Source organism: Rhea pennata, chromosome 8 (assembly GCF_028389875.1).
Source record: "Rhea pennata isolate bPtePen1 chromosome 8, bPtePen1.pri, whole genome shotgun sequence".
Lineage (NCBI taxonomy): Eukaryota > Metazoa > Chordata > Aves > Rheiformes > Rheidae > Rhea > Rhea pennata.
The window spans coordinates 25088008-25115367 of NC_084670.1; the positions used below are offsets into that span (position 1 = coordinate 25088008).

General features: G+C 37.4%; 1 protein-coding gene across 1 annotated transcript in view; it reads right to left on the reverse strand.

Moving 5' to 3' along the window:
* Nucleotides 1-1336: 1336 nt before the first annotated feature.
* PTPRC (protein tyrosine phosphatase receptor type C) overlaps nucleotides 1337-27360 on the reverse strand; it is a 61774-nt gene continuing 35750 nt past the window's right edge. Inside the window, exons 7-32 of the mRNA XM_062581651.1 lie at nucleotides 26118-26150; nucleotides 25346-25561; nucleotides 24434-24544; nucleotides 23827-23979; nucleotides 22625-22765; nucleotides 21313-21468; nucleotides 18692-18885; nucleotides 16702-16762; nucleotides 14961-15069; nucleotides 13704-13735; nucleotides 12374-12489; nucleotides 11742-11832; nucleotides 11562-11638; nucleotides 11304-11340; nucleotides 10773-10870; nucleotides 9681-9806; nucleotides 8413-8570; nucleotides 7802-7937; nucleotides 7004-7153; nucleotides 6481-6571; nucleotides 5380-5513; nucleotides 4267-4401; nucleotides 3855-3977; nucleotides 3257-3435; nucleotides 2487-2622; nucleotides 1337-1692 (exon numbers count right to left, since the gene is read on the reverse strand). Of these exons, the coding sequence (XP_062437635.1) occupies nucleotides 1420-1692; nucleotides 2487-2622; nucleotides 3257-3435; nucleotides 3855-3977; nucleotides 4267-4401; nucleotides 5380-5513; nucleotides 6481-6571; nucleotides 7004-7153; nucleotides 7802-7937; nucleotides 8413-8570; nucleotides 9681-9806; nucleotides 10773-10870; nucleotides 11304-11340; nucleotides 11562-11638; nucleotides 11742-11832; nucleotides 12374-12489; nucleotides 13704-13735; nucleotides 14961-15069; nucleotides 16702-16762; nucleotides 18692-18885; nucleotides 21313-21468; nucleotides 22625-22765; nucleotides 23827-23979; nucleotides 24434-24544; nucleotides 25346-25561; nucleotides 26118-26150 (3266 nt within the window). The 3' untranslated portion in view covers nucleotides 1337-1419. The remainder of the gene's footprint in view (nucleotides 1693-2486; nucleotides 2623-3256; nucleotides 3436-3854; nucleotides 3978-4266; nucleotides 4402-5379; nucleotides 5514-6480; nucleotides 6572-7003; nucleotides 7154-7801; nucleotides 7938-8412; nucleotides 8571-9680; nucleotides 9807-10772; nucleotides 10871-11303; nucleotides 11341-11561; nucleotides 11639-11741; nucleotides 11833-12373; nucleotides 12490-13703; nucleotides 13736-14960; nucleotides 15070-16701; nucleotides 16763-18691; nucleotides 18886-21312; nucleotides 21469-22624; nucleotides 22766-23826; nucleotides 23980-24433; nucleotides 24545-25345; nucleotides 25562-26117; nucleotides 26151-27360) is intronic.

The following is a 27360-nucleotide window of genomic DNA, read 5'->3' on the forward strand; positions in this document are numbered from 1 at the left end:
TAACTGCGCTCTGGGTGTGAATGAAATATTTGATCTAGGTCAGCTGCACAATGAAGTTAATGTTTTAACCAAGCGTGTCTACATATGTTGTTTACATAGCTCTCTAAATATTTTCAGTTATGTTTTGCAAAGAAAGATTAGAAACACGCAGCGATAAATCGGAAGCCCTAAGCCTGTTGAGTGACTGTGCCTTTAATGACTTCAAGCAACAGAAGAATGAAAGGTTTTTTTCATCTGTAATGACAAGATTAGAAGAATTACCTGGATTCACACACAGTTTTATAACATTAAATGCTATGTTTTTCTACTGAAAACTCCATACATTGGATAACACAAGACTTGGGTGCGTTTAGAAGATGATCAGTTTACATAGCCCAGTAGAACAAAATAATTTCCACTGTTTCAATATTATCCTTTTTATTTATTTTAAAAACATTAAGCTACAATCTATTAGGAAATAGTAAAATTATCACATCAGTAACATACAAAATCTCGTCATTCAAATAAAAAATCTCCCTAAAATCTACAATATTTGGGGTGATAAAAGCTTGTACTATAAATTGCACAGGACTTCAATGCACAGGCAGTATCAGGTAAGTTTGCTTTCTAAATTACAGAATATAGGCATAAGAAACAGATGTGCCAGCACACAGTATTGCAAGCTCTCAAAGTCAGCTGAACACATTTTCTTTCAGAATTTTTGCAGTCATTCAGCATGACAGTCTCCAAACTTACTTCTTTGAGTCTAATACTGAGATCTCAGATGAATTTATGTGGAGCAACAAGGACATCTTGAGGCAAGTTGGAAAAATGCAAAGCTCATAATCCACATTGATTTGAAGGGATGAAGGGTCTGATGCTCAGTAAGGCTGACTTCCTTGGAATTGATACACAGTGTAAATGATAAGCTTTTAGGATTGCTTGGCGTAGTTATACAAGTTCCACAGAACTTAATGAAAGTAGTACTTAATAAGCACTCCTGAAATTCTTTTGTATACTCTTGCCTGTTAGGTTAATATACTTGCTAGTAGTTTTGAAGACAGACCTGTACCTGCAACACACTAAATTTGGTCTTCCGAATTCTTTTTTTTTCCTTATTACAAAAGTTAGAAAAAAAACATTCCCACTGCTCAACACAAAAACATAGTAGTACTGTACATATTTTTAAAAGTATACAATAGTGAAAACATTTTTGACTAAGAATTAAATGTAAATCTACACAAAAAAATATAAATTTTCACAGTTCTTTATCACTCTCTACAATTTTCAAGTATTCTGAAAAATCTGTACCTTTGAAAAACCAATATAACAGTAAATATTTTCCAAAAAGGGTGAGAAAAGGAAGAAATCATATACTTCCTATTTTACTTAAGATGTTTGCACATGAAAATCAACACATGCATATTTTTGAAATAGCCTCTAAGTTAAAATTAGAACTGTGGGACCATTTGTAGAGCTTTCTGTTTCCTTAGTGCTATCTGAAGCTTTAGAATCTTCACATGCTTCAGAAGCTTCATTTCTCTGTGGCATTGAAGGGCTAAGATCAATCGTGATCAGATCAGCTTCCTGGTCGGTTTCTTCTACTTCATTGCCAAATTCAGCTTTATTTTCCTGCTGACTGTTCTTCTTTATTTGTCCATTTTGTGCAGGGTAGGTGCTGGCAATGACATCATATAGAAATTGATAATGTTCCTAATATAAACAAAGGGAAGAGATTAGGATGAATGCAATGTCCACTACCTGAGAATAAGCACTGGTTTTTTAATTAAAACTTGGAAATGCAGCACTTAGTTGAACATGGAGGATCACGTATGAAGCAGCTTCTACAGCTTTTGGTCTAAAGGGTGTTGGTTCTATGGTTTAGTTCTAATTTCACATTTATGTAATGCCTCTGTAACTGCTTATATCAGACATTCTCAAGAGTCACTAAGTTCCTCTTGGTTTACAAGGCAAAGCACCTACAATACGTTTATCAGAGTATTTAAGTTGTAGTCAACATACGTTGTAAGGACTTAGGGAGAGTTATCTACTAATTTGCCAAACACAGACCGAATCTAGGTGATGTGTTGGAAAGTAAATACAGAGTGTATGGCACAGAGCAGCAGTTCCTCTAGGGTACTTTACAGTGAAATAAATTGATGGCTCCTAAGCTGCCAAATGAATTTGACTTTCAACTTCGCACAAATTAAGGGACACTGGGCATGTCAGTCACTTAAGCAACTGCAGAAACCTCAACTGATTCAATTTATAATTTTACAACACGCAACCTTCCTCAAAGATGTTATAGAATTGCAGCTACGGACATCTCAAAAATTCTTTCATTCTCCTCAATAACGGCCAATTCCCAAGTAGTGATGAATGGCTGTGAATGTCCTCATTATAATTAGTGTTCCCTACACAGAAATGACTCATGAGGTTACGAAGATATTCCTGGCTGTGGTAAGTAATCTCTTTGCTTGTCTTTGTAATTCATAAGATTTACTTACAAAGGTGGAGACCACTCCCAGCCTGGTGCGACGAAGAGCTTTTACTACTTGGAAAACATCTATTACTTCTTCTACTTCTGCACTTTCCAAGAGGGTCATTAAAGCACAAAATACACCAGTTTGCTGGGATCCATCACTAGAAGAAGATGCACGTTTTTAAGATGTAAAATCAGTAAGATCTGTGACTAAAGGTTAGATTTACTTCAAAGACTGTATAATGAATTACATTTCCAAAACATTTTTAACTAGACTGAAATTGTTACAGCTAAAAGTATCTGCAGGGCACAAATAAGTCTTAGCTACTTTATCTAAATTCAACCTGGATCTCACATGACTATTTAAGGGGGAAGAGAGAAACTAAAAACTTCAGTCTCAGCAGCTGTTAGCCAGGATTATTCTGGTTTAGATGCTAAACATAGTCCTAAACATAGTCCTTAAAAAGTGGTCCTTCTGCACTGGAATGAGAGATGAGACAAAAGCTCTGCCAGATCCTTACTAGCAGTACGTTACAGAGCACTCTGACCTAGCATTTCTTCTCACAATACATAGCTCAGACTTCTACCCCACTCTCACTCTTGCCAAAGAGAAGAGTGCTCACTTCAGCACTGCAATCAAAAAGGTCAGTTTTGAGCTATTCTCTTCCAGGGAGAGTTGAGTCTTCAGGCACACACAAAGGCTTTTGGGGAAAAGGTGGGAAATATAAAAATGCAGTTGCTAAATATATCTAGAACCTGGAACTAGGTTAAGGTACGTGCTGAATTCACACCTACCGACAGTGGACGACAATGGGGACACTGCGGTTGCCTCTGCTGTCCTCAGGGCCTGGCCTAGTTGGAACTTTTTGTTTAAGGTTTAGAATCATGTTGACTAAGTCTTCGGGATTTTCAGGAACATCCAAGCCACTCCACTTGTGGTACTGATACTGATACACCTTCTGTGTTTCTTTCCTCTGCAAAACAGCAGTAGAGACATAACCTATGCTCAGACTAGCAACAAAGATTCACATAGTACATCTATTGCAGGTGATTTACAAAATAAAGCTTATATTCCTGGGGAACTGCACAGTCATGTAAGTTTTGCCTTTCTATGAACGTGAGATAGGTAGATATCCAAGCTTTGATCAAAGTACCGAAGTGAGTTCACCTTCTTAGAGTCCTTTGCCACCCTCTCAGTAAATCACTAAACTGGAAATCTGAGTTAACTTGCACAATATATCACGATTGGCTGCTAGTCCAAAACAGAAAAATACTTCCATTTCTTAGAGCAGGAGGTGAGTGTGGTGGGAACTGTCCCTTATCTTTCTTTACTCTAGGCTGAGTTTCCAAGAAATGTAAAATTTTCTTTTGTAATTTTCAAAAAAACTTTTACCTTCAGATGCGTAACGTCAAATGAACGTATGGTATAGCACGGGCAACAGTTAACATCTGTCATTTGTACTTCTATGCCATCATACGTTTGTTTTCCTTCTCCCCAGTACTGTGCACAGAGTTCCTAAAATACATAAAAGCAGAAGTCAGTGCTTTTCAAATCTGCTTTTATTTTACTTTCTGCACACGCTTACAGATGCATTCACTTTAAAGCAGTAGGAGTTTCACTGTACTGCAAAATACTTCATCAAGCAACTCTTTTCCTCAAAATTCAGTAGAAGGTAAATAACAGAACAAATTAGAAAATTTCTCAGCAGATGAAAGACTGTTAAATGGAGGCAAGGAATAAAAGATTGTAGTCGAGTGTTTTCTTTGCACAAGAGATGTCAGTGTGAAGATGATGCCTTCCTCACCTGATCTCCTTCTTGCAGCTCTGTCAGCATAACAATGACTTTGACTTTTCTTTGGACGACCATTTGCCAGAAGTCAGCGATCGTTTCCTGCAGCGGTCCCTGAGTTGCAATCATGGCTTTTGGGCCCCAATAGCCCTAGGAAAGAAATTTTGAACATCTTTTCCTTAAATTCATCCAAAGTGCTATTCTCATGCAACAGAAGTCATTGTTGTTTAGCAGTGAAATAAACTAATGATTCCCTTTGTTTACAGAAAAAAATATGCCTATCACGGTAGGCAGTGATCTTACAGGAACAAGAAGAGCCAAACAACATTTAACTGAACCCTTCTAAAAAAATTATTTTAGAATGACACCAAGACAAACCTGTGCTGCAGTGGGTGAGAGTTCGGCCTACTGTTATTTTTAAGGGTTTAAACAAGGATTTAATTCTGCACAGCTGTTATTTGTGTCCTAATAAATTAAGTTTATCCCTTATAACATGGCTGATGAGTCAGTCAGTTCACACTGAACTATCCAAAAGTAAAAATACATTTATTCTGAATAAACATCCTAAGTGTGCTTCATTTTAAAAAATTCAGATAAATATAATTTATATGATAATTTCATAAGCAATTATCTTCATTAGTGATCAGTAGCTGCTCTACCTCTTTCAGAAGTAAATATTACACCAAAATACTTCTGGCCACAGTTTTCACCAGTGCAGTTCTGTATATGCAAATAACTATACTCATGTTTCACTCACAGTGAAAATATTTATATGGATCTATACAGGCAAATGCGCTCTCATAGAAGAATAGGCTACTCCTAGGCCAGCTGAAATTTAGTGATTTTAAAGATTAAAAAAAAAAAATCCTCAATTTTTGGTCACCTTTTAGTGATAGGATAGTCTTGGAATATGTAAAGGGAAAAGCTCCATCTTACTGCTGCACCAAAATTTAGAAGATTTTGATGACTAAAACTATAAAGGGTCACATCTTCCTGCGCTATTCAGGTTAATGCAATTCTATTTTTTGAAGCCAACAAGGGAATAAAGGCACATGTTAGCATATAGTTATCAGCAAGTTTTAGCTCAAAGCTTGGGAGATACTTATAGCGCATCCTCTAAATACATACAGTTATGAAGGAAGCATTGATGTATCTGCTTGATTCCTCACAATCGCTGTCCCCATCTGAGGAATCATCCGAGTCATGTTCACTCTCCTTACTTTGCTCCTCTTCATGTTTGATTGGCACTCGGTTAAAGTCATCTACATAAGACAAAGTGTAAGCACTACGCCTCTCTGCTGCTCAGGTATAGCACTGGAGGGTGGCTCTCCCCTCTGCGTCATTGCCCTCCTGCTTTCTCCAGGGAATCCCAAATGTTGTTTTCATTACTGGGTGAATATAGCCACACACAAAGTGGTCTGGATTTCACTATGGTTTACTCACTTTGCTCTGGGAGCAGAGGAAAGACAAGCTTGTCCTCTCTCCCTGGACTGTATTTGTTTCTGAACTGCAGTCATGCTATCAGACATCCAGTCATTTTTTCTTTTCACATCAAGAGAAGGGAGTCAGAGAACTGGGTGCTGGTTCTGCAAAACTCTTTCAGTGCAAGCCAAGACTAGGTCTCAGGCAGCAGTATCCCTGCTAGGAGAACGCCAAAGGTGCGAGAAGGTAGGATCTCAAAGGTGAGGGCTGAGGCCTCCTCCACACTGGGCAATGTCAAAAGCCAACCTGGGAGAAGTCTGGACTTGAGAGACTCCTCCAGGTTCCCACCCACCAGGCTTCCTCTCCTCTCCTCACACAATACCCAAGTGAATCACAGGCATTTTGGGGTGCACTTTATACTTATAGTGAACAAAGGTTTTCCTAGTGACAGTGTCACTAAGATCTAGTTCTTTATATACACCAGAGGAAAAGATAGATGGTTCCCTGCTAGCCATGTTTTAATTGAAACTGCAGATAGAAAAAGGTTAGTCCATCAGTATGCTGCCAATGTCCACTTTATAGGAAATAAAATTAAAGACTCCTACGAATTCGTATGTTAAAAAAATCCTATTTTCTTTTTTAAAACATTGTAAGTTTATAAATTTATAATTTTACAATGTTAAGAGAATTAACAAATCAGAAATATATCTCAATAAGGTAATTTACTGCCTTAATTTATTCAAAATTTAATAGGTTTTCTTTCAAGATAACAGAGAAAATAACAGAAGGTTCATGGAAAATACTCACATGGAATTGCATTGGCATTCCTGTTTTTGCTTTTGTTCTCCTCTCGATTCCCCATGTTCTGTGTCCGCCATCCCTTATAAGAGGGCAATCTCTAAAGAAATAGGGTGTTTGGGATTATGCTTGATAAAAATGCTTCATGGGATCATGGTCCCTCTGGACAGCCATAATCTATCTTCATCTCCCAGTGCCTCACTTACTGTAGTTCTATAAACTTTGGTCACACTTGGACTGCAGCTTAAAAATGCTCACTATACTATATACAATGTCACAAGATATCATGCACATAGATGCAACTAATCATTCTATTATCCTAAAGTTGATGATAAATATTAATATCAAAAGCAGGAAGGCAATTTCATTACTTTACGAGTTTCTTCATGATGGTGAAGAAATTGTGTCTGTACCAGAGAAATAAAATAGCACAGAAGAGATCTGTTATGTATGGTATCTCTTTCTCGTGACTATTGTGCAAGACAATCTCTAATTTAAGCCAGTGAAGAAGTTAAGGCACTGTTATATTTACCTGAAATTCTGCCTCCAGCAGAGAAGGATCACTTGGAGAGTCTCTCCTTTTCAGATTTGTAAGGTAGGAATGCAGTTCTGAGAGACTGACTTCGGTTTCTCCATACTGATTGTATTCCACTAGTGCTTGATGGATGAGGATGTACTGTGACTGGTGTTCCCCATTTTAAAGGTTTAAAAGTGAAGTTATGAATGAGTGGAAAAAAAAATCATTTTTTAAAATCGTTATAAGAAGCTATTACTCACATGATGTTATTCACGGTAAAAACATAAACATTAACATTAAAGTAATATTAAATACAACTATTAAAAATTGTAGTCATTTAAGTCAAAAGACATAGTCTTCTCATTTAAGAAATACGTAAGATTAAGATCTGAAAGACCTTTAAAATGCCTAAATAAGTTACAAGAATACATCTCATCAGTCCTTGACTTCTGCTGTATTCTCAATTCACCTGAAAATCCCACACAACTTACACAACATGAAAACTGTTTGACTCCAGAAGTTCAGCTTTGCCCCTTCACATCTGAGTTGCATGCCAAAAGCTGGACTACTGGAACTAAAATGCTCTTATCTTCATTTTCTAAAGTCTAAATTTAAAATGTTGTTGTTTCTAAAGCTGAAAACTTTGGGTGAAGTTTTCCTCTCTCACACTATCTTTTCAGAGCTGTATTTTCCCTAAAACAGCTTCAATTGAACTTTAGCATCATCCAAGCCTCACGAGCACTTTTCCTCAAGAAATACTGACAAAGCATTAATGAAGCAGAGTTCTAAGTGAAATGGATTTTAGTAAGATACCTCTACTTGAACCATGAGGCATCGCTGCCGACGCAGCTTCACAACATAGCCATAAACATCCACTCTGCCTTCGGCATCAAGCCCCTCCAGCATTGCGTCAATTCCAATGTATGTCCCAGTGCGCCCAACACCAGCACTGGAAAGCACAAAGGGACATGGTTATCGAGAGGTAATGGTACAGCTTGATCCCTTTCCAAGAGGGGAGAGAGTGAAAGTGAAAGACCTTGGAATGACAGGAGATGGAAAACCTGAAAATAGTTCCTGTTAGTGATTACTCAGCAATATGAAAAATGATGGATTTGTATTTTAAATAACTTTTAATGAAAATAAGGACGATATTTTAAAATGTGGTGCTTATAGCCAGAGTAACCTGACATTTATCTGGCTGCTTTCCAAAAGTCTGTGCATCCTCACGTTCAGTCAACTTGCATGGGAACTGATCTCACAGAAAACGGGCTTTTTTATGCATCTTTAGCAGCCTCACTCTCAAGCAAGCAAGTCACAAAATTTGGGATGAGCCAGATATTACTCGTCAACTCCCTTTTTCTGAATAACTTAATTTCATGTTCATTTAACATTTAACATAATTTCATTTTCTTTATAATATTTACCTGCAATGAACCACTATTGGGCCACTAAAAAAGTTGCTGAGAGCATTAACTCTGCGCCGAAGTTTGAGAAGAAGATGCGAATCCTCAGGGACTCCATGGTCTGGCCAGCTTGTGAACTGAATGTGAGTGACGTCTCTTCCAGCTGTCCTTTCCCTTGCCTGGAAAAAGTGAGACATGTTCTTATATACAATACCAAAGCAGAAGAAAAATAAGGAAAACAGCCACTAAATGATGTAACAAAAATTTCAAACAGTACATTGTCATATAGTACTCCCAAAAGTATCTCAGGTTAAGACACTTTTCTTGCCTAATTTTAATTAAAAAATAGCAGTCAAGAGCTGTGCATCAGGAATGCACAACTTCAACAGAGGACAAACCAGAGGTTCAAAACATTGCTGCAAACACTTTACAAACACTTTACTGTCAAGGCTACCCTATCACAAAATATAAGAAGTCTCCTCACTCTGTTTGTAAATAACTTGGCCAGTGTATAGCTCTATGTGCTTTACAGCATACTGGTTGGTAATTCTCTCATCTGTCCTGGGTAACTAAGGCTACCACATATTTTTTAAAAAATGTTTTTTTAATTGTAACCTAGATTAGAAGATGATACAGGATAGCCTCTATTTATCACAGTGTAACTCTCTTTTTTTTAAGTCACCTGATTAAAGCTTACAGCACATCTACTCTTGGACCCTACTTTCATGTGCTGTTGCTAAATTCAAGGAGAGAACATATATTTTGGTAAGCATGATTGTAAAACTGAATGAGAAAGACATGTCAATGGCTTTTTTTTTCTTTGATAATGACAGAAAATAAACTAGCAGTCTGTTCAGGCTGTTTTCATTCTCATATTTTGAAAAGAGCAACAAAGAGATTTATGCCAAAAAAATACAATGGAAAGAAAAATGCAATGAACACTGGCTGGCTAGAATGCTGCAGTAAGGAAACAGGAGTTTCTGTGGCTATCCGACCATATTCTCTCAGTGTATGCTTAATTTAAAAACATTTCTGATTTAAAGCATAACATAGGCCAAAGCCAAACTGTCTCACTAGAGTCAGACTGTGGGGGTGCCACTACGGGTTCTTAGCAATCCTTTCATCTGCAAGTTTTCTCTTAAACTATATGTCGCTTGGGGAAAAACAGCAGAACATCTTCCATTGCTGGCAAACTCCTCTCATGCTTTAAATAATCTCTCAATACAACTCTTAAGAATCTAAATATACATTCCAATTCAAGTCATTTTTGCATTCCAAGGGCAACTTACATTTGTAATATGCAGTTTCTGAATGATATAGTCTGGACACACTTTGCTTTCATTGATCTTCACAATAATGTCCCCATACGTTGCAGAGCCATTCTCCATTGACGGCCAGTACTGGGCACATTTGTTCTATGAAAACATGACATTAGCTGATGAGCAGCATGACAGTAAAGTAGCAGAGAGAGGAGAGCTAAAGGAAAGTCTGATTTAATGGAACTAGTAACTCAGTACAGTTTTCCAGCTGTCCTGTCCTCTCTTGGAAAGGCTGTCACTGCTTAGGCTATCACTGCCTAGAATTCCAAATATCCGTCAATTCCCATCTCTGACCTGAAGCTTTTCCTCATGGCATTTACTTAGAGCATAACGTGGGAAAGAATCCTATACACTAAGTGGCAAAGTGAAAACCACTACAGAGTCCTTGCTGTTGTTGCCTGAAGGCTGCGGTAAAGTTTGCAGCTCCTGTGGCTGGTATTTCAGTCTTCAGTGAGGGACTTTGCTCCTGCCTGCCTGTGAGATCAGTGTGGCAATGCTGTAAAACTGCGTGCTGCCAACCTTTCCATCTTTAAAAGCAGTCAAAATGCCAATTCTCCTTCCTGCTGTACATGGAATAAGAAACATAAGCAAGCCAAAACATCCAACCTTCCTATTAAAGGAAGGGCAAGGAGAGTAGATTAGAAAAAAACATCCTGTCTACAAGTTACCAAGGGAATTGCTAGGATATTAGAAGAGACCAGCCAGGAAAAAGCACAAGCCATTCCTGTTACATGTAACAAATGTGACTGGTCAGTAGGAGCTCTAATCTGAGAATTTGCAATGTATGTAACGCTTTTTCTGGATTTATCAGCAGTAATTTGGAAGCTCATCCTCTGCTCCTTAGAGCAGTGATTGAAGTGGCTTATAAGACTGGTAAGTAAAATGTCCATAAGGCAAAACCATTTTGCTATGCTTTCCAGCACAGCTTCTGCCACAAATATAGAATAGCAAAGAATGAAAACAAAGTACTTAAGCAGAAAATATAATTCAACAGAGCACAACAACCCACTTTATTTTCAGATCAAAGAAGGATGGATGAATGGATAGATGGATATTTCTCACCCTGTTTCCTTCTTCACAGCGAGTCACCATGACAATAATTGTTGCCTTCTGTTCCCAGATCATTCTCCAGAAATCGTCTGTGGTTTCATCTTTGGGGCCTGGCAAGAGATATTTTAAGGGATTTTTTTTCAAAAGAGTGCAGTTGGACAGAAAAGTCCTTACCTGGTTGACATACTTAGCCATGAAGTCTGAAAAGCTAACCAGCAATTATGCAAATAACAGCTACAGACTTGATTTTGTTATGACTGCTGTCATTAGCCTACAATCATATATATACATTTTTAGTCCATAGCTGTGAAATGTAAAAACTGTTGGTGTGAAACAATCCATCATGGCAAATTTGCCTGTGAAGTGCAATTTGTTCATATTCACAAAAATGCCCTAAGCTAAAACTTATTGGCAACTTTTTGATATTAAATTTTAAAATGTCAGTCCTTCAATTTTTCTTTAAATTTTTTAAGGCTGTTGAAATATTTGCTAACAAAAGGTGAGTGAAAAAAAGAAAGGGAATTCTTTAAGGTGAAAAATTACCTTGTGCAGCAATGTATTTTCTTGGTTCTTTGAAACCCTGTAAAAACATACAGTATTACTCAGCTTTTAAAAAGAAAGCATGGACAATTTGAAAAGATTTGCAGCTTCAGAAATGAGCTCAATACACAGAAATCCAATACTAACTACATTACAAAGATGGAAAGAACTGAAATGCAAATCATCAAAGGCGTTTGATATGAACAGCTACAGAATTTTTTCAATAGTATCTATGACATTTTATGAACAGAAGTTACTCACATCAATATAACTTGCGTTGATATAGTCTGATCCTGGGTCTCCTGGTATCTCTGAGAGTTCAACACGATTATAATCATCTGTTTAAATCATTTAAAACAAAATAATTATATTGTCTCAAGGCAGCAATGTAAGTGAAAACATATATTAATAGAACATGAAGAAATTGTGACAAATACTCACATGGGAGAATATCAATGTAACGATTTTTGTTCTGATTATGGCTTTTTTTGGCATCCTTTATTGAAAACTTAGTGAAAATTCTAGGAATACTCTGTAAAATACAGTGTTCCTTTTATTAGGTAAGTATATATATTTAAAATAAGTTCTACTTACAAACAAATGCATATTAAAGTAATTTGATGCTAATAGTCCGGAAGACAGCATTCTTTTTCATATCATACTATTTCATGTATTTCTCACATGTTACTTAAAATAAATATGAAATCCATTTTCCATTAATTATGGTTATTTATTATTTATATCCCCATGACTATATAGTAATACTCTGCAGACTGTGCCTCAAAAAATGCTTTTGAATAAGAAGAATTAGAATGTACCTTTTACACTTTTGCTGAAAACCACCTTCAGAAAAAAAAAAGTCATCTAAAAAAAAGGAGGATTCAGTAACAAAATTAACTGAAGCCATATTTGACCTTAGATGAGAATTTGCTTCTAATTTTTCAATTTAATATATGTATGTGTGTACACACACACACACAAAGCAAACACATATACTTCAGGCATGATCTTGAACAGAATTCTTCTGAAAACATGGCTACAAGTCTATGGTATATTTTGAGCTGATGACAAACCTGAAATTCATCCAAGAAAAGTCTTCCTTCATCCGCAATCTTCCTCTTGTATGTCTCCAGCAACTGTTCTGAAGGTATTGGCTCTATGTTCAGAAGCTGTCTTTCATCATCTTTAACTGTGTAAAGATGTTGAACATTTAACTTTACTGACTTTTAAAACATAAATTACATTTCAGTAAACGTGTTCCTCACATTGTCAGACGAGTTAACAAAAGGAAAAGCCTGTTTAACTGAGCTAAGCCATGTTTATTTTTCAGAAAATGCTGCCCCCTCAGCCTTCTCCGTCAAGCAGCACACAGGACTAACAACTTCTTCAGCCCTGTTAAGGAACTGGGGACACCACAGCAGGAGGCCACAGGGGGAGACTTTGCATCAACAGAGCTTTGGCACCAAGTGGCAACCGTCACGTTTGGGTCACAGCAACAGACAGCCCAAACGCACAACTTACGTGGTCCTGCCCTGTGCTTCAAATCTGCCTGAATGTTTACTGGCAGTGGCAAAATATATTACTGTACAACCTACTAACATTTCTCTTGAAATATAATAAGTAGTCTTGCCCACTTTTTCCAAATTTTCTCCTACTTATTCTCTGAGTTCTAATAAACTGTAATTTCATATTTAATGACAAAACAAGTTGTAACATCCATAATTATATTATAAATCCATTGGTTCACTTTTAATTAACCTTTAAAAGATTTTTTTTTTACAATTATATGTGTCTAAGCAAATGAATAGGAATATCAACATGGTACTACTTCCCATTTAAATAATTTTTGAGTGCTCAAATGCCATAAATGTTTTTTCTCTTGAAGCTTTCTAGCTTCAGCTGATTCTGTCTTTCTTCATAGACACTGTACAAAAAGTTGCAAGTAATGCTAGGTTTCAGTCTTTTGGATTTGAAAAACAAACTAAAATTCAAAATTTTGAATTTTAAAAAGTTGAATTCAAAATTTTGCAGTGATAAACTATTGGCTTATGTTTGAATTCTTGCTCTGAAGAAGACGTACAGAAAGGGGACATTCTGGTTGAAGCTATATGAGATTCTGGAGATACTGTCAGTGTTAAATGTATCATGACCATTAGCTTAACAAAATTGTTTTCACAATAAGATAATAAATAAAGAGTTTTCCATATAGTCTGATAAAATTTCCAATCATTTTCATAAAAATACCTATGTATTTACTAATATATTTTTTCTCCAAGTGATGTTTACATAGATATCTATAATCTATGTACATTACCTACAATGTAAACCATCCAGAAGTGGCAATAGGACATGTGACTAATACCTTATTTTCACTTGCTAGATATATAGATTAAAAATACTCACCTCTAACAAGGCTCATATCTTCAGAAGAATTGCTGTAAGAAGCAAAAGCATCTGTAAAAGCTTTGACTAGTAAGAAATGTGTATGATAATGAGTCAAATGATTGCAGCTTCATATATGACCACAAAGACAGTTCAGGAATCATCAGACCCCACTGCAAGCCCTTTGCGAAACCAGGGTGCCACAGTTAGGACTTTGAGTCACTCGGCAGAGGTGGTTGGGATCCCTTTCTTCCTGCAGGAGCCAGGGAAGGTTTAGCACAAGTGAGGGAGACACACGAGGGATCCTCAAAAAACAGCTTTACTAGCTGCATGATTTTATTCCTATCACCTGCATCAAGCATGTCTTCAATTTCTTGCTAATAGCTGGGGTGACTACTGACACAGTCTTTATTTCTATTTCTAAACAAGTGACAGAAAAATTGCAGATACAGGAGGTATAATGAATTTAAAGAATAAATTTCAAAGAACAAGCCAGATACTCTAGAGCAATATAGGCAAAAATTAATTTTGCTGCCCTCAACATAAAAGTTGAAGGCTTGAGCAAGACTAGCTCTGTGCCCTCTATGAGGAGAAGAGACGGAAGGAGAGAAAGTGCTCTGAGGAAGGCATCTAGGAGACATTTGGCCTCATCCACTATTGCCAAAAGGCTGATGTGAAGAAGTTGTCCCAACTCCTCTTTCTCTACTAGTAGTAAATGCCCCTCCCACATTGTAACATCAGTCTCTACAGCAATAGCGGTAGTTGGCCTGGCTTTCCAAGACAAGAAGGCAATAGCCATTTTTTTTTATCCCAGTCCACTGTTTTGGGTAACTGTCGAGTCACCTGGGGACAACCAAAATAAACATTTTTGAGACATTGTTTCAGGTGAATCAGCATGTGAAAGCATTCCAATGAAGTGTTTATTATTTTCATTACTTTAATTTAAAACAGGAAGGAAAAGTTTTCTAGATCCTTCTGACTACTTATTCACAAAAACAATGAAAAAGCTTTCTGTCTTAGCACATCAGTTCCTCTGCAACCTGAATAAGAAAATTCCAAAGAGAGTCTAACACTATTCCATTGTTTTTGCATTGCCCAAATGCAAAACAATGCCCAAATTGCCCAAATGACTGAGTTTCTTTTATTTGTTAGAATGAAAAGAAGCTGGTTCCAAATTTTAATGAATTATTAAACTTGTAACATTTTGTGAAGCATTGTTGAAAAACAAACAAAAAAAATCTACTTTTATAAAAACCGGGAGAGAAACATGAAACTTACCTGAGTTTTTTTTTGTGAAGATCATAGATTTTATACAGAACCAGAAGTAAAGCAATTGAGGTCACAATGATCAAAAATGCCAAGAATATAATCAGGGCCCTAGAATTGTCTAGGAACAAAAAAAGAATAAATATACTATGTCTTGAACAAATAATCAACAACATAGGAATTTTACTTTTTTATTTGTATATATCCCAGAATAAGGACTCACTGAATTTTAATATTCTTATGACAAGAACTAACCTTTTAAACAACTTTTAAAATGTTGAGTTTGTTTTTCAGAAGTCATTTTTTTTGACTTCTCCATTAAGAAAACTCTCAAATAGTTTCTTCACCTCCACCTGTCAAAATGCTACGACTCACCCCATGGCTTGGCACTGGCATGTGCATCCCTGATCTGTGCAACCTATGCTCTCGCTGAGCAGAGCTGCTGGCTGCTCTTGACACCTTCTCTGTCAGCTTGTCAGCTACAGGACATTTCAGTACAAGGTACCCTTCAAAGTCTTTTGCTCAACTTCTTTAATGCAGCTATTGCTTGAGATCAAGTTCAAAATAGGGCTTCTCCTTTGCAAGCATCCCTGACAGTGTTCCCTCCTGCGGATCTTTCCCCTGCAGTCTACATCTGCACATTCACATGAAAGCAGTGCTTCCTCCTTCTCTGCTTCCCACCCCCATCCCAATTCTGCTGAAGAAAGACCAGCCAACGGGAAGGACTGCTGAACATAGTTCACTAATTGCATGGTTATTCTCAAGGGCATTGAAGGGAGTATCTGTGAAAATAATTTCCATTGTGCTATCAGTCGATAACAGCTGGGACAGCGAAGTTCTTTGTACATCTCGTGAAAGGCTAAAGCCTCTCAGAGCTCCTTAACTGCGCACATCTTGAGCAGTCAGGAAGCAGCTGCCAAGTCTGGTGGAGAAGACACGACCAGGAACACCAGTGTACTGCCTGCTGCCTCGCACCTTGCCCTCGGCCGCAGAGGCCCAAGCACCTACTGAAGGGACCCCAAACACCTGGCCCTGCTGCTGCTGGGCATGACCGAGACCCCACGTGCATCGACAGCGAGGATGGCGTCACAGGGCCTGGTGTGGTCTCTGTGCCTGGGCAGACAGCGGGGATCTGCTTCCTAAGCCTGGAATATGGCCTGGCTCTTTGGCTGTCGGTCAGACTACACTGGCAGGCACGGAGATGTGTAAAAAGTACCACAGGCCTCTAAAGCTCCTAGAACGGCAGTGGAAAAAGCCTTCCAGGCTTATAAGGTTAGAGTTTCTTTAGGTAGCTAACTAAAGTTCTGTCTGCCAAAAGTAAGCCTTCTGCAGTGTCGCAGCTTACTCTATCCACGTCTACAATGCTCTGACCTTCTCATACTGTTTGTTACTGGACACAAGCTCCCCAGGAGCTGAGACCCTTTGCGAAGTCACAGATGTTCAGCTCCTGGAATGCAGGATCTGAACACAGGAGAAAAAGTCTAAAATGAATCACTTAAAGTTAGCGGAATGAATTTCTAGTCACATTAGAATGTTTTCTGAAGAAGCCAAAGTGACTTGCGAACATGGTCTGTTACATTAATCCTAATCAAGGATACTATGTTTTTAAATGCAGATTAGCTATTAGCTATAAATACAGAGAGATTTTAATTAGGAACAACTACAACAGAGTTTGAAACTTACACTATTATTCTATACTATATTATGGATGCTGAGAAAAGTCTAAAAGTAAAAAAGCTGTATGTTTACTTACATCTGGTTTTTACATGGCTACGTATAGTTTCTCCTTCAAATTTTCCATTATGCACAAGGATCTGTATGCAGCAGGTAAGAACAATAGAGATGTTAAGATACAACAGGTAAAAATGTCTGCATAAAATAATAATAATAAAAAAAAGGTTGGGTATTCAAAATAAATCTATCTATTTTCAGTGAATTAACCTGACTAATAGCGGGAAATGCTATCAGTCTTTGTATAGCCACTTACAGCACAGCCCAGGTTTCCTCCTAAGAAATCTAAATCCTAAAAATACGTAGATTAAAAAATACGTAGATGACTACATAAAAACGTTAGTGAAATAGGAGACACATTATCATCTCAAATCTGAAAAAAAATGTGATATTAGTAGAAAATAATTATTTTATTTGCTTAACCAGTAAATATACAAATATTTAATTGAATCGGGTATTTTTAATACAAGTTCCTATACTGGAAGTTAGGTACATAAAGTTAAATTATAAACTCAAAATAAAATTGTGAAATAAGCTGCTTTATTCCAACATTAACTTTTAAGATACTTTAATTGGCATTAAAATACTAACTTTATTTTGATTAGTTTATATTTTATAATATATTTTCCATTAACCCATTCTTTTTAATTTCTTTAACAGAAAATCCTAGTATGTCTAATAGATAGCTTGAAGTTTGTGCTTAAAATATGTTACATCTTTCTATCAAAGAAAAAATAATCCTAGAATTAATTTTGACTTAATTATTTAGTTCTGAGCAGTAGAGAGTACTAGCAGTATTGGATAGTACTGATTTAAAAGGTAGTATTGTCCTGCAGCAAATCATCTGGTAGGGAAGGACAAAAGTTTCCAGTGCTGTCACTGACTTCAGCCTACAAGTTCTTACTGCACCTATCCAATTCCTCAGGTGACATTTTTCCTAATAACTCAGAGAATTCAGTCTCAGCTACCCCTCACTGCTCTAAGAGGATGGTGTCTTCTGGATGCTGATGGTTTCTGAATTCTGCAGCTAGAAAGAAAGCCATCTGCTGAGTGGTGAGAAAGTGGCAATGTCTGCAGCAGTAGCAGAGATGGCAGTGAAAGAAAGCAAGAAGCTTCTCAAACAGTGAAAGCTAGAAACTGATTGCTGTGGTTGGGGTCAAAACCTCATCAAATCAAAAACTGTCCTGGATACCAGTAAAGGCAGTGGGACTTCCTCTGGTTTCTCCACTAAGAACTGGGCAAAATAAGTTGGCAACACAAGCCAGCCTTGGAGCCACCCAGAGGGCAATTTCTTCTGTGAGGCAAAGAGGTGTGAGAAAAGTTATAAAAATAGGTCTGTGCCATAGGGACAACATAAGCATTTTTTGCTCTTTCTGGAGCTTGATCTAGGTTTCCAAATATGTAGCCTTCTGAGAAGAATCTGCAGGAAAAAAAAGTGTCAAAAGCCTTAGAACAAAAGAACGCCTAAAGCTCTGTGATACTGCATTTCCTCAGAAGGACAGAGGAAACAGGAAAAAGATTGTGGAAAATGAGTGAATATGGTTCCTGAAAGAAGTCCTAAATGGAGTCAATTCCCACTAGTTACTTTCCTGTCATTTTTGAGAGGAACTATCAGGATACAAAAATATTCAAAATAATTGGCCATCCCAAGGGGATGACACAAGGCACTGGATTTGCAAACAACAAAAGTCAAAAGGATTACGTGCCCAAACAAAGGGAAAATAGCAGGAGGCATTCAGGATGGAAAATATGTAAACAAGGAGCTCAAAATATGATACATTTTGTATGGGAACAAGGACTGGCTTGTGAAAGGTTCATGTAAGGACATGACACACTGAATCTGAACTAGTTTACACTCATCAGCCCCCAAGTAAGAAGCTACTTTACAACTGAGATCCATGGATTACCTCTTCTGCCACCACATTTGCCTTTATTCTAAAAACAAATATAATACACTTAAACAATGAGAATACAGCAATATTTTATCTATTTAACTTCATAAGCATACACACCTTGAAAGAATAGTTTGTCAAATAAGAGAGATTTTCTTCCACAAAAAAACACTCCTTGGAATTATTTTTTTGTTCATTATCCCAAATCAATACAAATATTTTTTTTTCACCATACACTTCTTGATTTCTGCACTTAATTTGGACTGCATTATCAGCTGTCAATGTTACGCGAAGGTCAGTCACTTGCTGTGGTTCTGTTCACAGAAGAATGGTTAATAGTTTTATTTTAATCTTTTCAAGACAAGTATTTCAACAATTGCATGCATTCATGTCTATTTTTCATCCTTTTTCTTAAGAGATTTCATAAAACTTCAATTCTAATTTAACAAGATGAATCAAATCAGTTTCAAGTTAATTGTAGGCTTATCTCAACTGGAATAGCTGTAAACTGGAATTGAAACGGCTGGGAGTACCAGAGCTTTAGCAATGGTTAGGTTGCAAAGATAAATACAGCAGCAACTATCTCAACTTTCTCATTTGAAGAACGTGGGACAACATACGAAATACAGGAACAGACAAAATTTTCTATGTAAGCAACATATATTCGAGTTTCAAAATGGCTGTAAATGAAATTCCCTACCAGGAGAACAAGGAGAACATTTTGAAAAGTATCCTTTGCTTTCATATCCTTTTACTTCAAGTGTCACATTGTCATGCAACTAGCATAAAACCAGGAGAACTTTTAACTAATTTTAAAGATAGGAAAGGAGAAGGAGAGCATTCCTTGTGTCAGTTTGTCTGGAGAAAGACTATTTTACAAAATGTAGTTTTTCCTACATCAAAGGGCAAATGCTCTCCTAATACCATTCCCTTATTCAGGAGATCACAGAGAGTCTTGAGGTATCTGCTTGACCACGTTAGCTGCTGCTGTAACAGCTACAGAAAGTTTAATAAATATTGATTGACAAAGGCAAACAACTCATTATTTCTCAAAAAATAAGGGAACTGAGGTATTTAAATTGTAAGGCTGTGTGGGAGACATTCACACCAGGAGTAGTAGCACACTCCACCTTGGTTAATGGGTTTTTTTCTTGCACTAGAGAAAAGCCAAGTGAGAACAATCTGCGATGATATCTTATAGAAGACAAGTAATATTAGCAAAATTAGACTATCAGAGAGAGAAAAATCACAAACATGCTCAAACTAGGGTTGTCTGAAAACCCCAAATGTTTTCCCCTTCTGGATACAGTTAAGTCTGTTTAGGGAGAGCTATAGGCACAGGATTTAAGCAGATCAAACAGATAACATCATTTAACCTGCCATCTTTTTCTCCTGAGTAGCTTCAGGTGATAATTCTGAGCTATATATTCTTTCAACTATAAGCTAAAATTTATTAGCTCAATGACCCACGGTAACAGGGAGATTCCAATGTTCTCACAGATAATCAGTAAAATTGGATACAGCAGCTCTGTACGTTCCAAAGGAAGAGAAGATTTAAATCCACAAGAACGCTGCCAGAAGTCTCTTTCAGGATCCTGTACTTCCCAAAGCTCTACCCAAGTGGTTTTAAGAGACCAATTGTATTCTTATATATCCATTTCTTTGTATTTTTCAGGAGCTCTAAACAATGAGGTTTTTAATTGTTCTTAACAACAGCAAAAAATCATCACCTTGAAGTATTACAGCAGCATTAGCACAAAAGGAATATTTTTTGTCCCTCAAAATAATTTTTGCTCATCCAATGCATTTAAAGAAAATTTTAATCCAGAATCTCAACAGATATAACTCATTATCGTTTCCCTATAATTGAATCCTTGTATTAGCTGAATCTGGAGATGGTGGAACAAGTGCCTAAATATGTACTGGAAGAAATGACATAAACAATTTTTATTTTCTCAAAGGAAGAATGAAAACAGTAAAAGGCTATATCTCTGAGAATTAAAAGAAAAAAACAAAAAGGAAGGACTAATGTCTTAATAAGGTTTTATTCACATAACTTTGCATTATTCTGCAACATTTGAGTTTATTTCAGCTCTTCTAATAGTATTATCATTAGAATGTGTGTGACAATGAATCAATAAACAAGACTTTCTGATAATGCAAGAGTTGGCACGTATTTGAGAGGTGTAACCTTCTCTGACTGGAGTGTCAGAAACTGACTGTATATGTGTACATACAAATTAATCAAACCATGGATACAGACAGCAACACTGATGTAGCCTGGGTATCCTGAGTTTAGCAACAAAACAACTATGTAATAGAAGATGTATTCTACATGGCTGTGTGTCATTCATGCCACAGAAAATGAACATTTCTCACGCCCCCTTTTGTCAAACTCTCCATTTTCTGTAATCTGAAGGTTCTCTTTAAGATAAAATGTAAATATTTTCAAAAATCTTATCAGGAATTGAGAATGAATTGGGGAAGTTTTTTTAAAGATCAAATATAGAAAAAAAGAATGCTAACATCAAATACATAATTAAAAACAGAATAAGACAAAATAGTTCAAAATGAAACACTAATGCTAAAATTGTTAGAAACATTATTTTAATGTTAATCAGTTCACTGTTTAAATGAATAGTAATAAAATATAAGAATATAACTAATTAAAATAAGGAAGCATATATTTCCTGTATTAGGTCATTAGCTTGTTAGTAAAAGTTAGTGAACACAAGACTTACTTGCTGAATCTGTCTTAAATATTTTTTCTGCCTTATCTCCTTTAAGTTGTTTAGAACCATTTTTGCTCTTTGTAAAGGCAGTGACTGATACAAAACCTTCAGCATAAGGATGTAATCTCTCACAGGTAAATGCAGTCACGCTGGACTCTTTTGTTTCTAGAAAAAATGAAAATATAAAGATTTATGTTAGGAGTACAGGAACTTTTACATTTCACCAGAACTGTCTGAACCCAGTGTCGTGAGTATTTGTATTTTAATTACTCTCTATTGAGGATGCTTGGTTGGTTTGTCTCACTCAGGAATGTTAAGTGAACATGTTAAGAAGAAGGGATATATTCCCCAGTCAAACAGGCAGAGGGTTGGGGTTTTGTGGTGTTTAGGCTTTACTTTCTTGCTGGTATATCATTAAGAAAGGGTGTAATTAGAAACTAACATAAGGTACGTGTGTAAAGACAGGTTAATATTTTTTTCGGTGTCAGTTTGGGAATGGGTTAGTAGTCAAATGCCACAAGCCACCCTGCATGCTGCTAGCTATGGAAGGGTGAGTCTGTCCTGGTATGATGGGAGAGATGCAGCCTGCTTTCAACGACCGCAAGCCGGACAGAAAGGAATTGCACAGGAAACAAAAGAGCGAAGCTACTACCTTTGCAACTTTAAAGGGGGGCAGCTGGGGTTTTGGAGGCCTGAGAAACTGGGGAGCAATGGCCTTCTCTATGTTTCCTCCAGCTGTGACCTCCCCACAACCAGGTACACTGCCCAGGTCTCCAGGCAAACCACATTTATCCTGTCACAGGAACCGGCAAGCAAGCTGCAGCCCATTTGTGTAATGGTCACGACCAAGGTATGGAGAGCCAGAGAGCTTACGTGATGTGAGGAGTAGAGGAGCATGACTGCCCGGGGCAGTCCAGGCTTACAGAACATGTGAAAGGAGGAATGAATTAACAGGCTGCAGTGAGGACTATCCTAAACCCACATATTTGCCGGAATTATGCATCAGGCTCTTAGCTTTCAAAGCATAATTTTCCAGTCCTTATTTTGAAGGAAAGCTCACAACTGGAAAAGATGAAACCAGTACAACACATACAGACATACTCATCTAAATGAAAGGCAGCCTAAAACAACCTCCCTGCTAGGAGATAGCTTGTTCTGCAGAAGACAGTCACCTAATCCACCTATCTAAACAGGGTATATGCTACCTTCAGGGCTTGGGCTTTCAGAAACTGTTTTTACTGCATAGTTTGTATATTTACATTATTTACTCAATATTAAAATACATGATGAATTAGTCTATACCAAAGGGGCATATACTTACCACAGCTGTCACTGGTATTGCAGCACACAATATAGCCAGCTATATTGACACTACCATTTGCTGTGCTACTAGATATGTTCCAGGTAACGGATACATTTCTGGCATAACTATAGACTTGAAGATTTTCTGGTTTTTCTGGAGCTGTTGAAGAAAAAAATGTTTGAATGAAAATGCCCTTTGATTAAATTAAAATTTCAATGCCCACTAATGCAAAATATCAACAACATGTAGTATTTTGCATATTGTCTACATTCAAAGAAATTATACATAAATATAAAACAAGATACAGTATCAAAGTGCAGTGATTTCATAAATTTAACCAATGTAAAATATACATGAATACAGCAATATCATGTATTACTAAAATAGTCCAACATTTCTAGTTATATTGTTTTGATTTCCTTGTAATTTTAACAAACTTTAAATGTAATATCTGGCTTAATTTTTTTTTTTTTTTTTGGTAGGCCACTTAATATCAGCTGATTTTCTTTTTAATTCAGCAAAAGTACCCAAACTATGTCCTAGGACAAGGCTAAGGAAAATAGCTCACTTTATCTTGAGCTATTCTTTGCATCTAGCTATCACATCTGCCTTCATAAGCAGGAATTTAACATTTGTTTGACCAGGTCTGCACATTTTTTTGTTGTTACTGAAACCTGCTTAAATTTGGTCACATAAAAAAAAAAAGAAAAGGTCTCTCAGATTCGACATTTTTTTGCAGCTAAAATCTTATAGTTACTTGCTACTCAGCAAAACTATCTCAGCTCCTACTGCACATCAGCCTGTGCACCATTTCCCCAGAAGGAGAGTGACTGATCCCCGCGTGGTTCCTGCGCATGTCCCTGCCTGCAGACTAAATCAGCCTGCTCCAGGCCCAGCCAGGGGCTCTGGGTGCGGGAGCAGGAGCCCAACCCTGCTGCATTCCCACCGACCTTCGGTCTCAGCACAGAGTGGGGAAGAACGCGGCGACAGACTGGGAGCCTAAGACTGGCACTGGGGAGGGAAAGGAAAGCTGTGACCATGGTCAAGGAAGAGCCATCAGGAAAGGAGAAAGGACAGCAGGAGCTGGAGGACAACCCAAAGCTTGCTGAGAAAAGGTCTTCCAAATGCATCGTCACCCCCCAGAAAACACAGGCGGAGGGATTCATAATGAGTCTTTGCAGAAACGTGGCATACGAGAAAAAGGTATACATCATACTTACGACTAAAATCTGTTTCTATGGTGAAGTTTTCATATAAGAAAGTCTTATTAGAAAATAGTGCTATACGTCTGCATGTGTAGTTACGGTTGGGCAACAAATTTTCCAGACTTCCACAAGTAGGACTTGAGTCATTTAACTGGTGTGTCAGAAAGTCTATACATACACACAAAAAAAGGAAAAGTTTTATCACTATTTCTGTCCACTCCAAAAGCACATGGTACCATTTTAACCGGGATTTTCAAAAACACCAGCATTAGCCTAACAATACTGTCCACTCAGCAGGCAGCTGGACCAACACTATATAACCTGAAAATCTTTCAATTGTTGGCATTCAGAATTTATTCCTTTCATCTTGCTAGGTGAATATGTGAAGCTGGTGAACCCAGAGAAAGAGCTTTGTGGGCTTAAACTTTACCCAGATCTTCTGTAGCACATAGCAATTGTTGCCCTGAATCTAGGGACCCTGGAAATGTTGAACAGTTCTTGTCTCAGACTAGTATAATCATTTAAATCTGACAGCCCCTCATTAAAAGAAAATATGAAAACTGCTAAAAAACAAACAAACAAACCAACCTTCAATTTTTAAAATATCCTAGAAGCATCTTACCAGGTTCACAGGAAAAAGAGTAGTGCACGGGACAGCCAGATGAGTCGCTCCAGCAAAACACTGCAGATGTGTCTTTTATATCCCGAATATTGAAAGAATACTTGCTGCTGTCTAAAAAGGATCAATATTATTTGTCACTGTGACATTAGCTATATTGATTTTTTAAGTGTCATTTTTATCTTTTGCATTTGTTCATTTGTTCTGTAATACGAATACACAGTCGTCACAAAGAATTTAACAAGAAACTGAAAGTAAAAAATACATGCACGAGATAAAGACAACGGTGCTATTCAAATCATAAACGAAACTTCTAACCCGACTAAGACAATCTCTTTAGTGAAAATCTCTTTCACTAAAGGCAAGTGCAAGGCCGATTTAGCTGAAGTTCTCTTTTTTCCTTTACAACGAGAAAATCATTTTCTTTCTTTTTCTTTTTTAACACCCTACAATATTTTAAAAAACACAGCTTCCAAATGCAAAATATCTGGCAAAACAAAAAAATGAAAACTTTCTGCCTGATTCTCTAAAAAGACAGTACTAAACTAGGAAAAGTAGTAAAGCAGGTCAACAACTGCTGAGTTCTGCTCTGGACATGACGATGGAAGAGTAAGTTACAAGAACCTTCTCCTTTCCTCTGTCTTCATCCCAACTAACTTCAGACTTAATTGCCTAACAGCCACAATCCATTTAACTAACAGAAAACATTAAGAATTTGCAAACACAATTTGGATCTTAGGAGAACTGTAGTTTTGCTGCAATAAAGGGATCTCCAGCATCAAATATCTGTAACCTGTCAAACTGCAGCAAGACTGGAATCATAACAGATTACTGACAAGATAAAACAAAATTTAACATAATAAAATCAGTGTAACAAAAAAAAAAAAAAAAAAAAAAAAGTCCTTCTATACTTACCAGGTGGGATAATAAGTTTCTTTGTTAGACACCTTTCACTTGTTACTGTATATACCTGGCATCTCTGAAGCTTTATGCTGTAGCTGCTGTGATTTATTAATGTATGATTATCAGCCCCCAAAACAGTATATTTTTCACTTGGTTTGAGTTTGTTCAGCGTGACTTCAACATAGTTATTCTCATTTGTCTCATCTTTTATTACAGGATCAGTAGGAACTAAAAAAAGAAAAAAAAAGGAGAAAAAGTAAACAATGCTTTTGGGAGAGTTTTTAAGAACGGTGTTTTACAGCACCTCCAACACCGTTTGGGTTTTAAGAATCAGAAAATACAGCAGATTTGGCTGCTTTTTTTTCTTTTTTTTTCGAGAATCATCATTTATGTGAAAAGAAAAATTAGTCAAAATTGAATATTTCCTTAGGAAAATATTCTTTTAGTCTTTGCATTTACAGATTGTAGCATCGGGGAAGAAATTAGAGAGGGCCTAGTCGAATAAAAGCAGATCTCATCTGCAGTCCTGAGGCGCCACTGAGATCAACAGCCTAGTACAGGGCAATTTAGCAGAGCTGTAATGAAGATGAGAAGACCAGAAATGTTAACAACTTTAATAACTCTTCTTGAATTAGAAGACAGTTTTATAAAATAATCTGAGGCACTAAGTAATTTGGTTTACTGATCGGTTTCCTCTAGTTGAGTTTACCAATTTGAGTTTACTGATTCAGGGCTAGCACAGAGTGCTAGCAGGACTGAGAAAAATAAGGGGTTTGGTTCTTACCACAAGGTTCTTTAGCTGCCACTGTGGTAGTTTCTGTTAGAAAAGAGAAAAAAATTAGCATCCCCAGTATTTTTTTTCACACAGCATGAAAGAAGGATGACTGATACTGTCCAAAACTCATTTTCAGTCCTTTGATACAAATAATTGTACCTAGCACTCCATTCCTATTTGAAAACATGGAAGAAAATACCACCTAATGGTAACCCTGACTTCCAGTCAGATATTCTCGAGATCACGTGCATTGCATTTCATCGTTTTTTGATGACGTTACTGACTACATATCACATTGGCTATTTCTGACATTTCCTGAATGCTTCTGCACACAAAAGTGCACAAGGATACTCCAAAACCACACATTTTCAGAGAGGTGTGATAGGCCATCCCGTGTCCCACCATACGCACACTGTGAAGGGGCTAACTGAAGAGTTTCCCTTGTCACTAAATAAACGAATCTGACCTACTTCATGCTCTGCTGCTCTAACCCCTGGAATTAGATTTATCCAACAATACAGATCATTCTACAACTATTTTTTGCACTAAAATATCTGACAGGAAATTAAGAACCAGTATTCAGGAAACCTGTACTGCAGATTGAGCAAAGAACTTCATCCTGCAAACAGCTACTGAAAATACACGCAGGTCCAAGTGTACCAAAAGGGTACACTTGCAATCCGCTTTCCGTCCTGGAAGCAAGCCCCGGGCGCAGAGCGGGGCCAGGCCAGCGGCGCCTCCGGGAGCCGCCGGGAAAGCCGCTCGTGCTCTCCAAGAGGAGCCGCCGGGAGGCTGAAGGGCTGTTACGACAGCGTCCGAGTCCCAGCACGCCCACTGCACCGTTCTTCGTAGCCCAAGCGCAACGTGCACGGGCACAAGTGCTTGCAACGCCAGACACCGAGGAACGGCGAACGCGGAGCAAAACAACACGCAAGCGTTCTCCGGACGCAGGGACAAGCACGTGGAGCTGTGGCTCTCATCCTACTTTTGTTTTTTATCATTATTTTTGCTGCTTGGGCAAACTTTTATAACTACCCAAAGGAGTCATTTGACAGATCTGCTCTCCTACTGTGCCACTGCTTAGGAAATAACTTCTGTTTTTCACTTGCTTGACACATAGCAAATCCAGTGTCTTTTATACTATTCATACACTATTAATAAGGTTCTGAAAAAACCCTTACATTCAATGCAGTTGTATGCCTGATTTGTATGCCTGAAGTTTGCAAAGAAAAAAAAATAAAAATTGAAACTT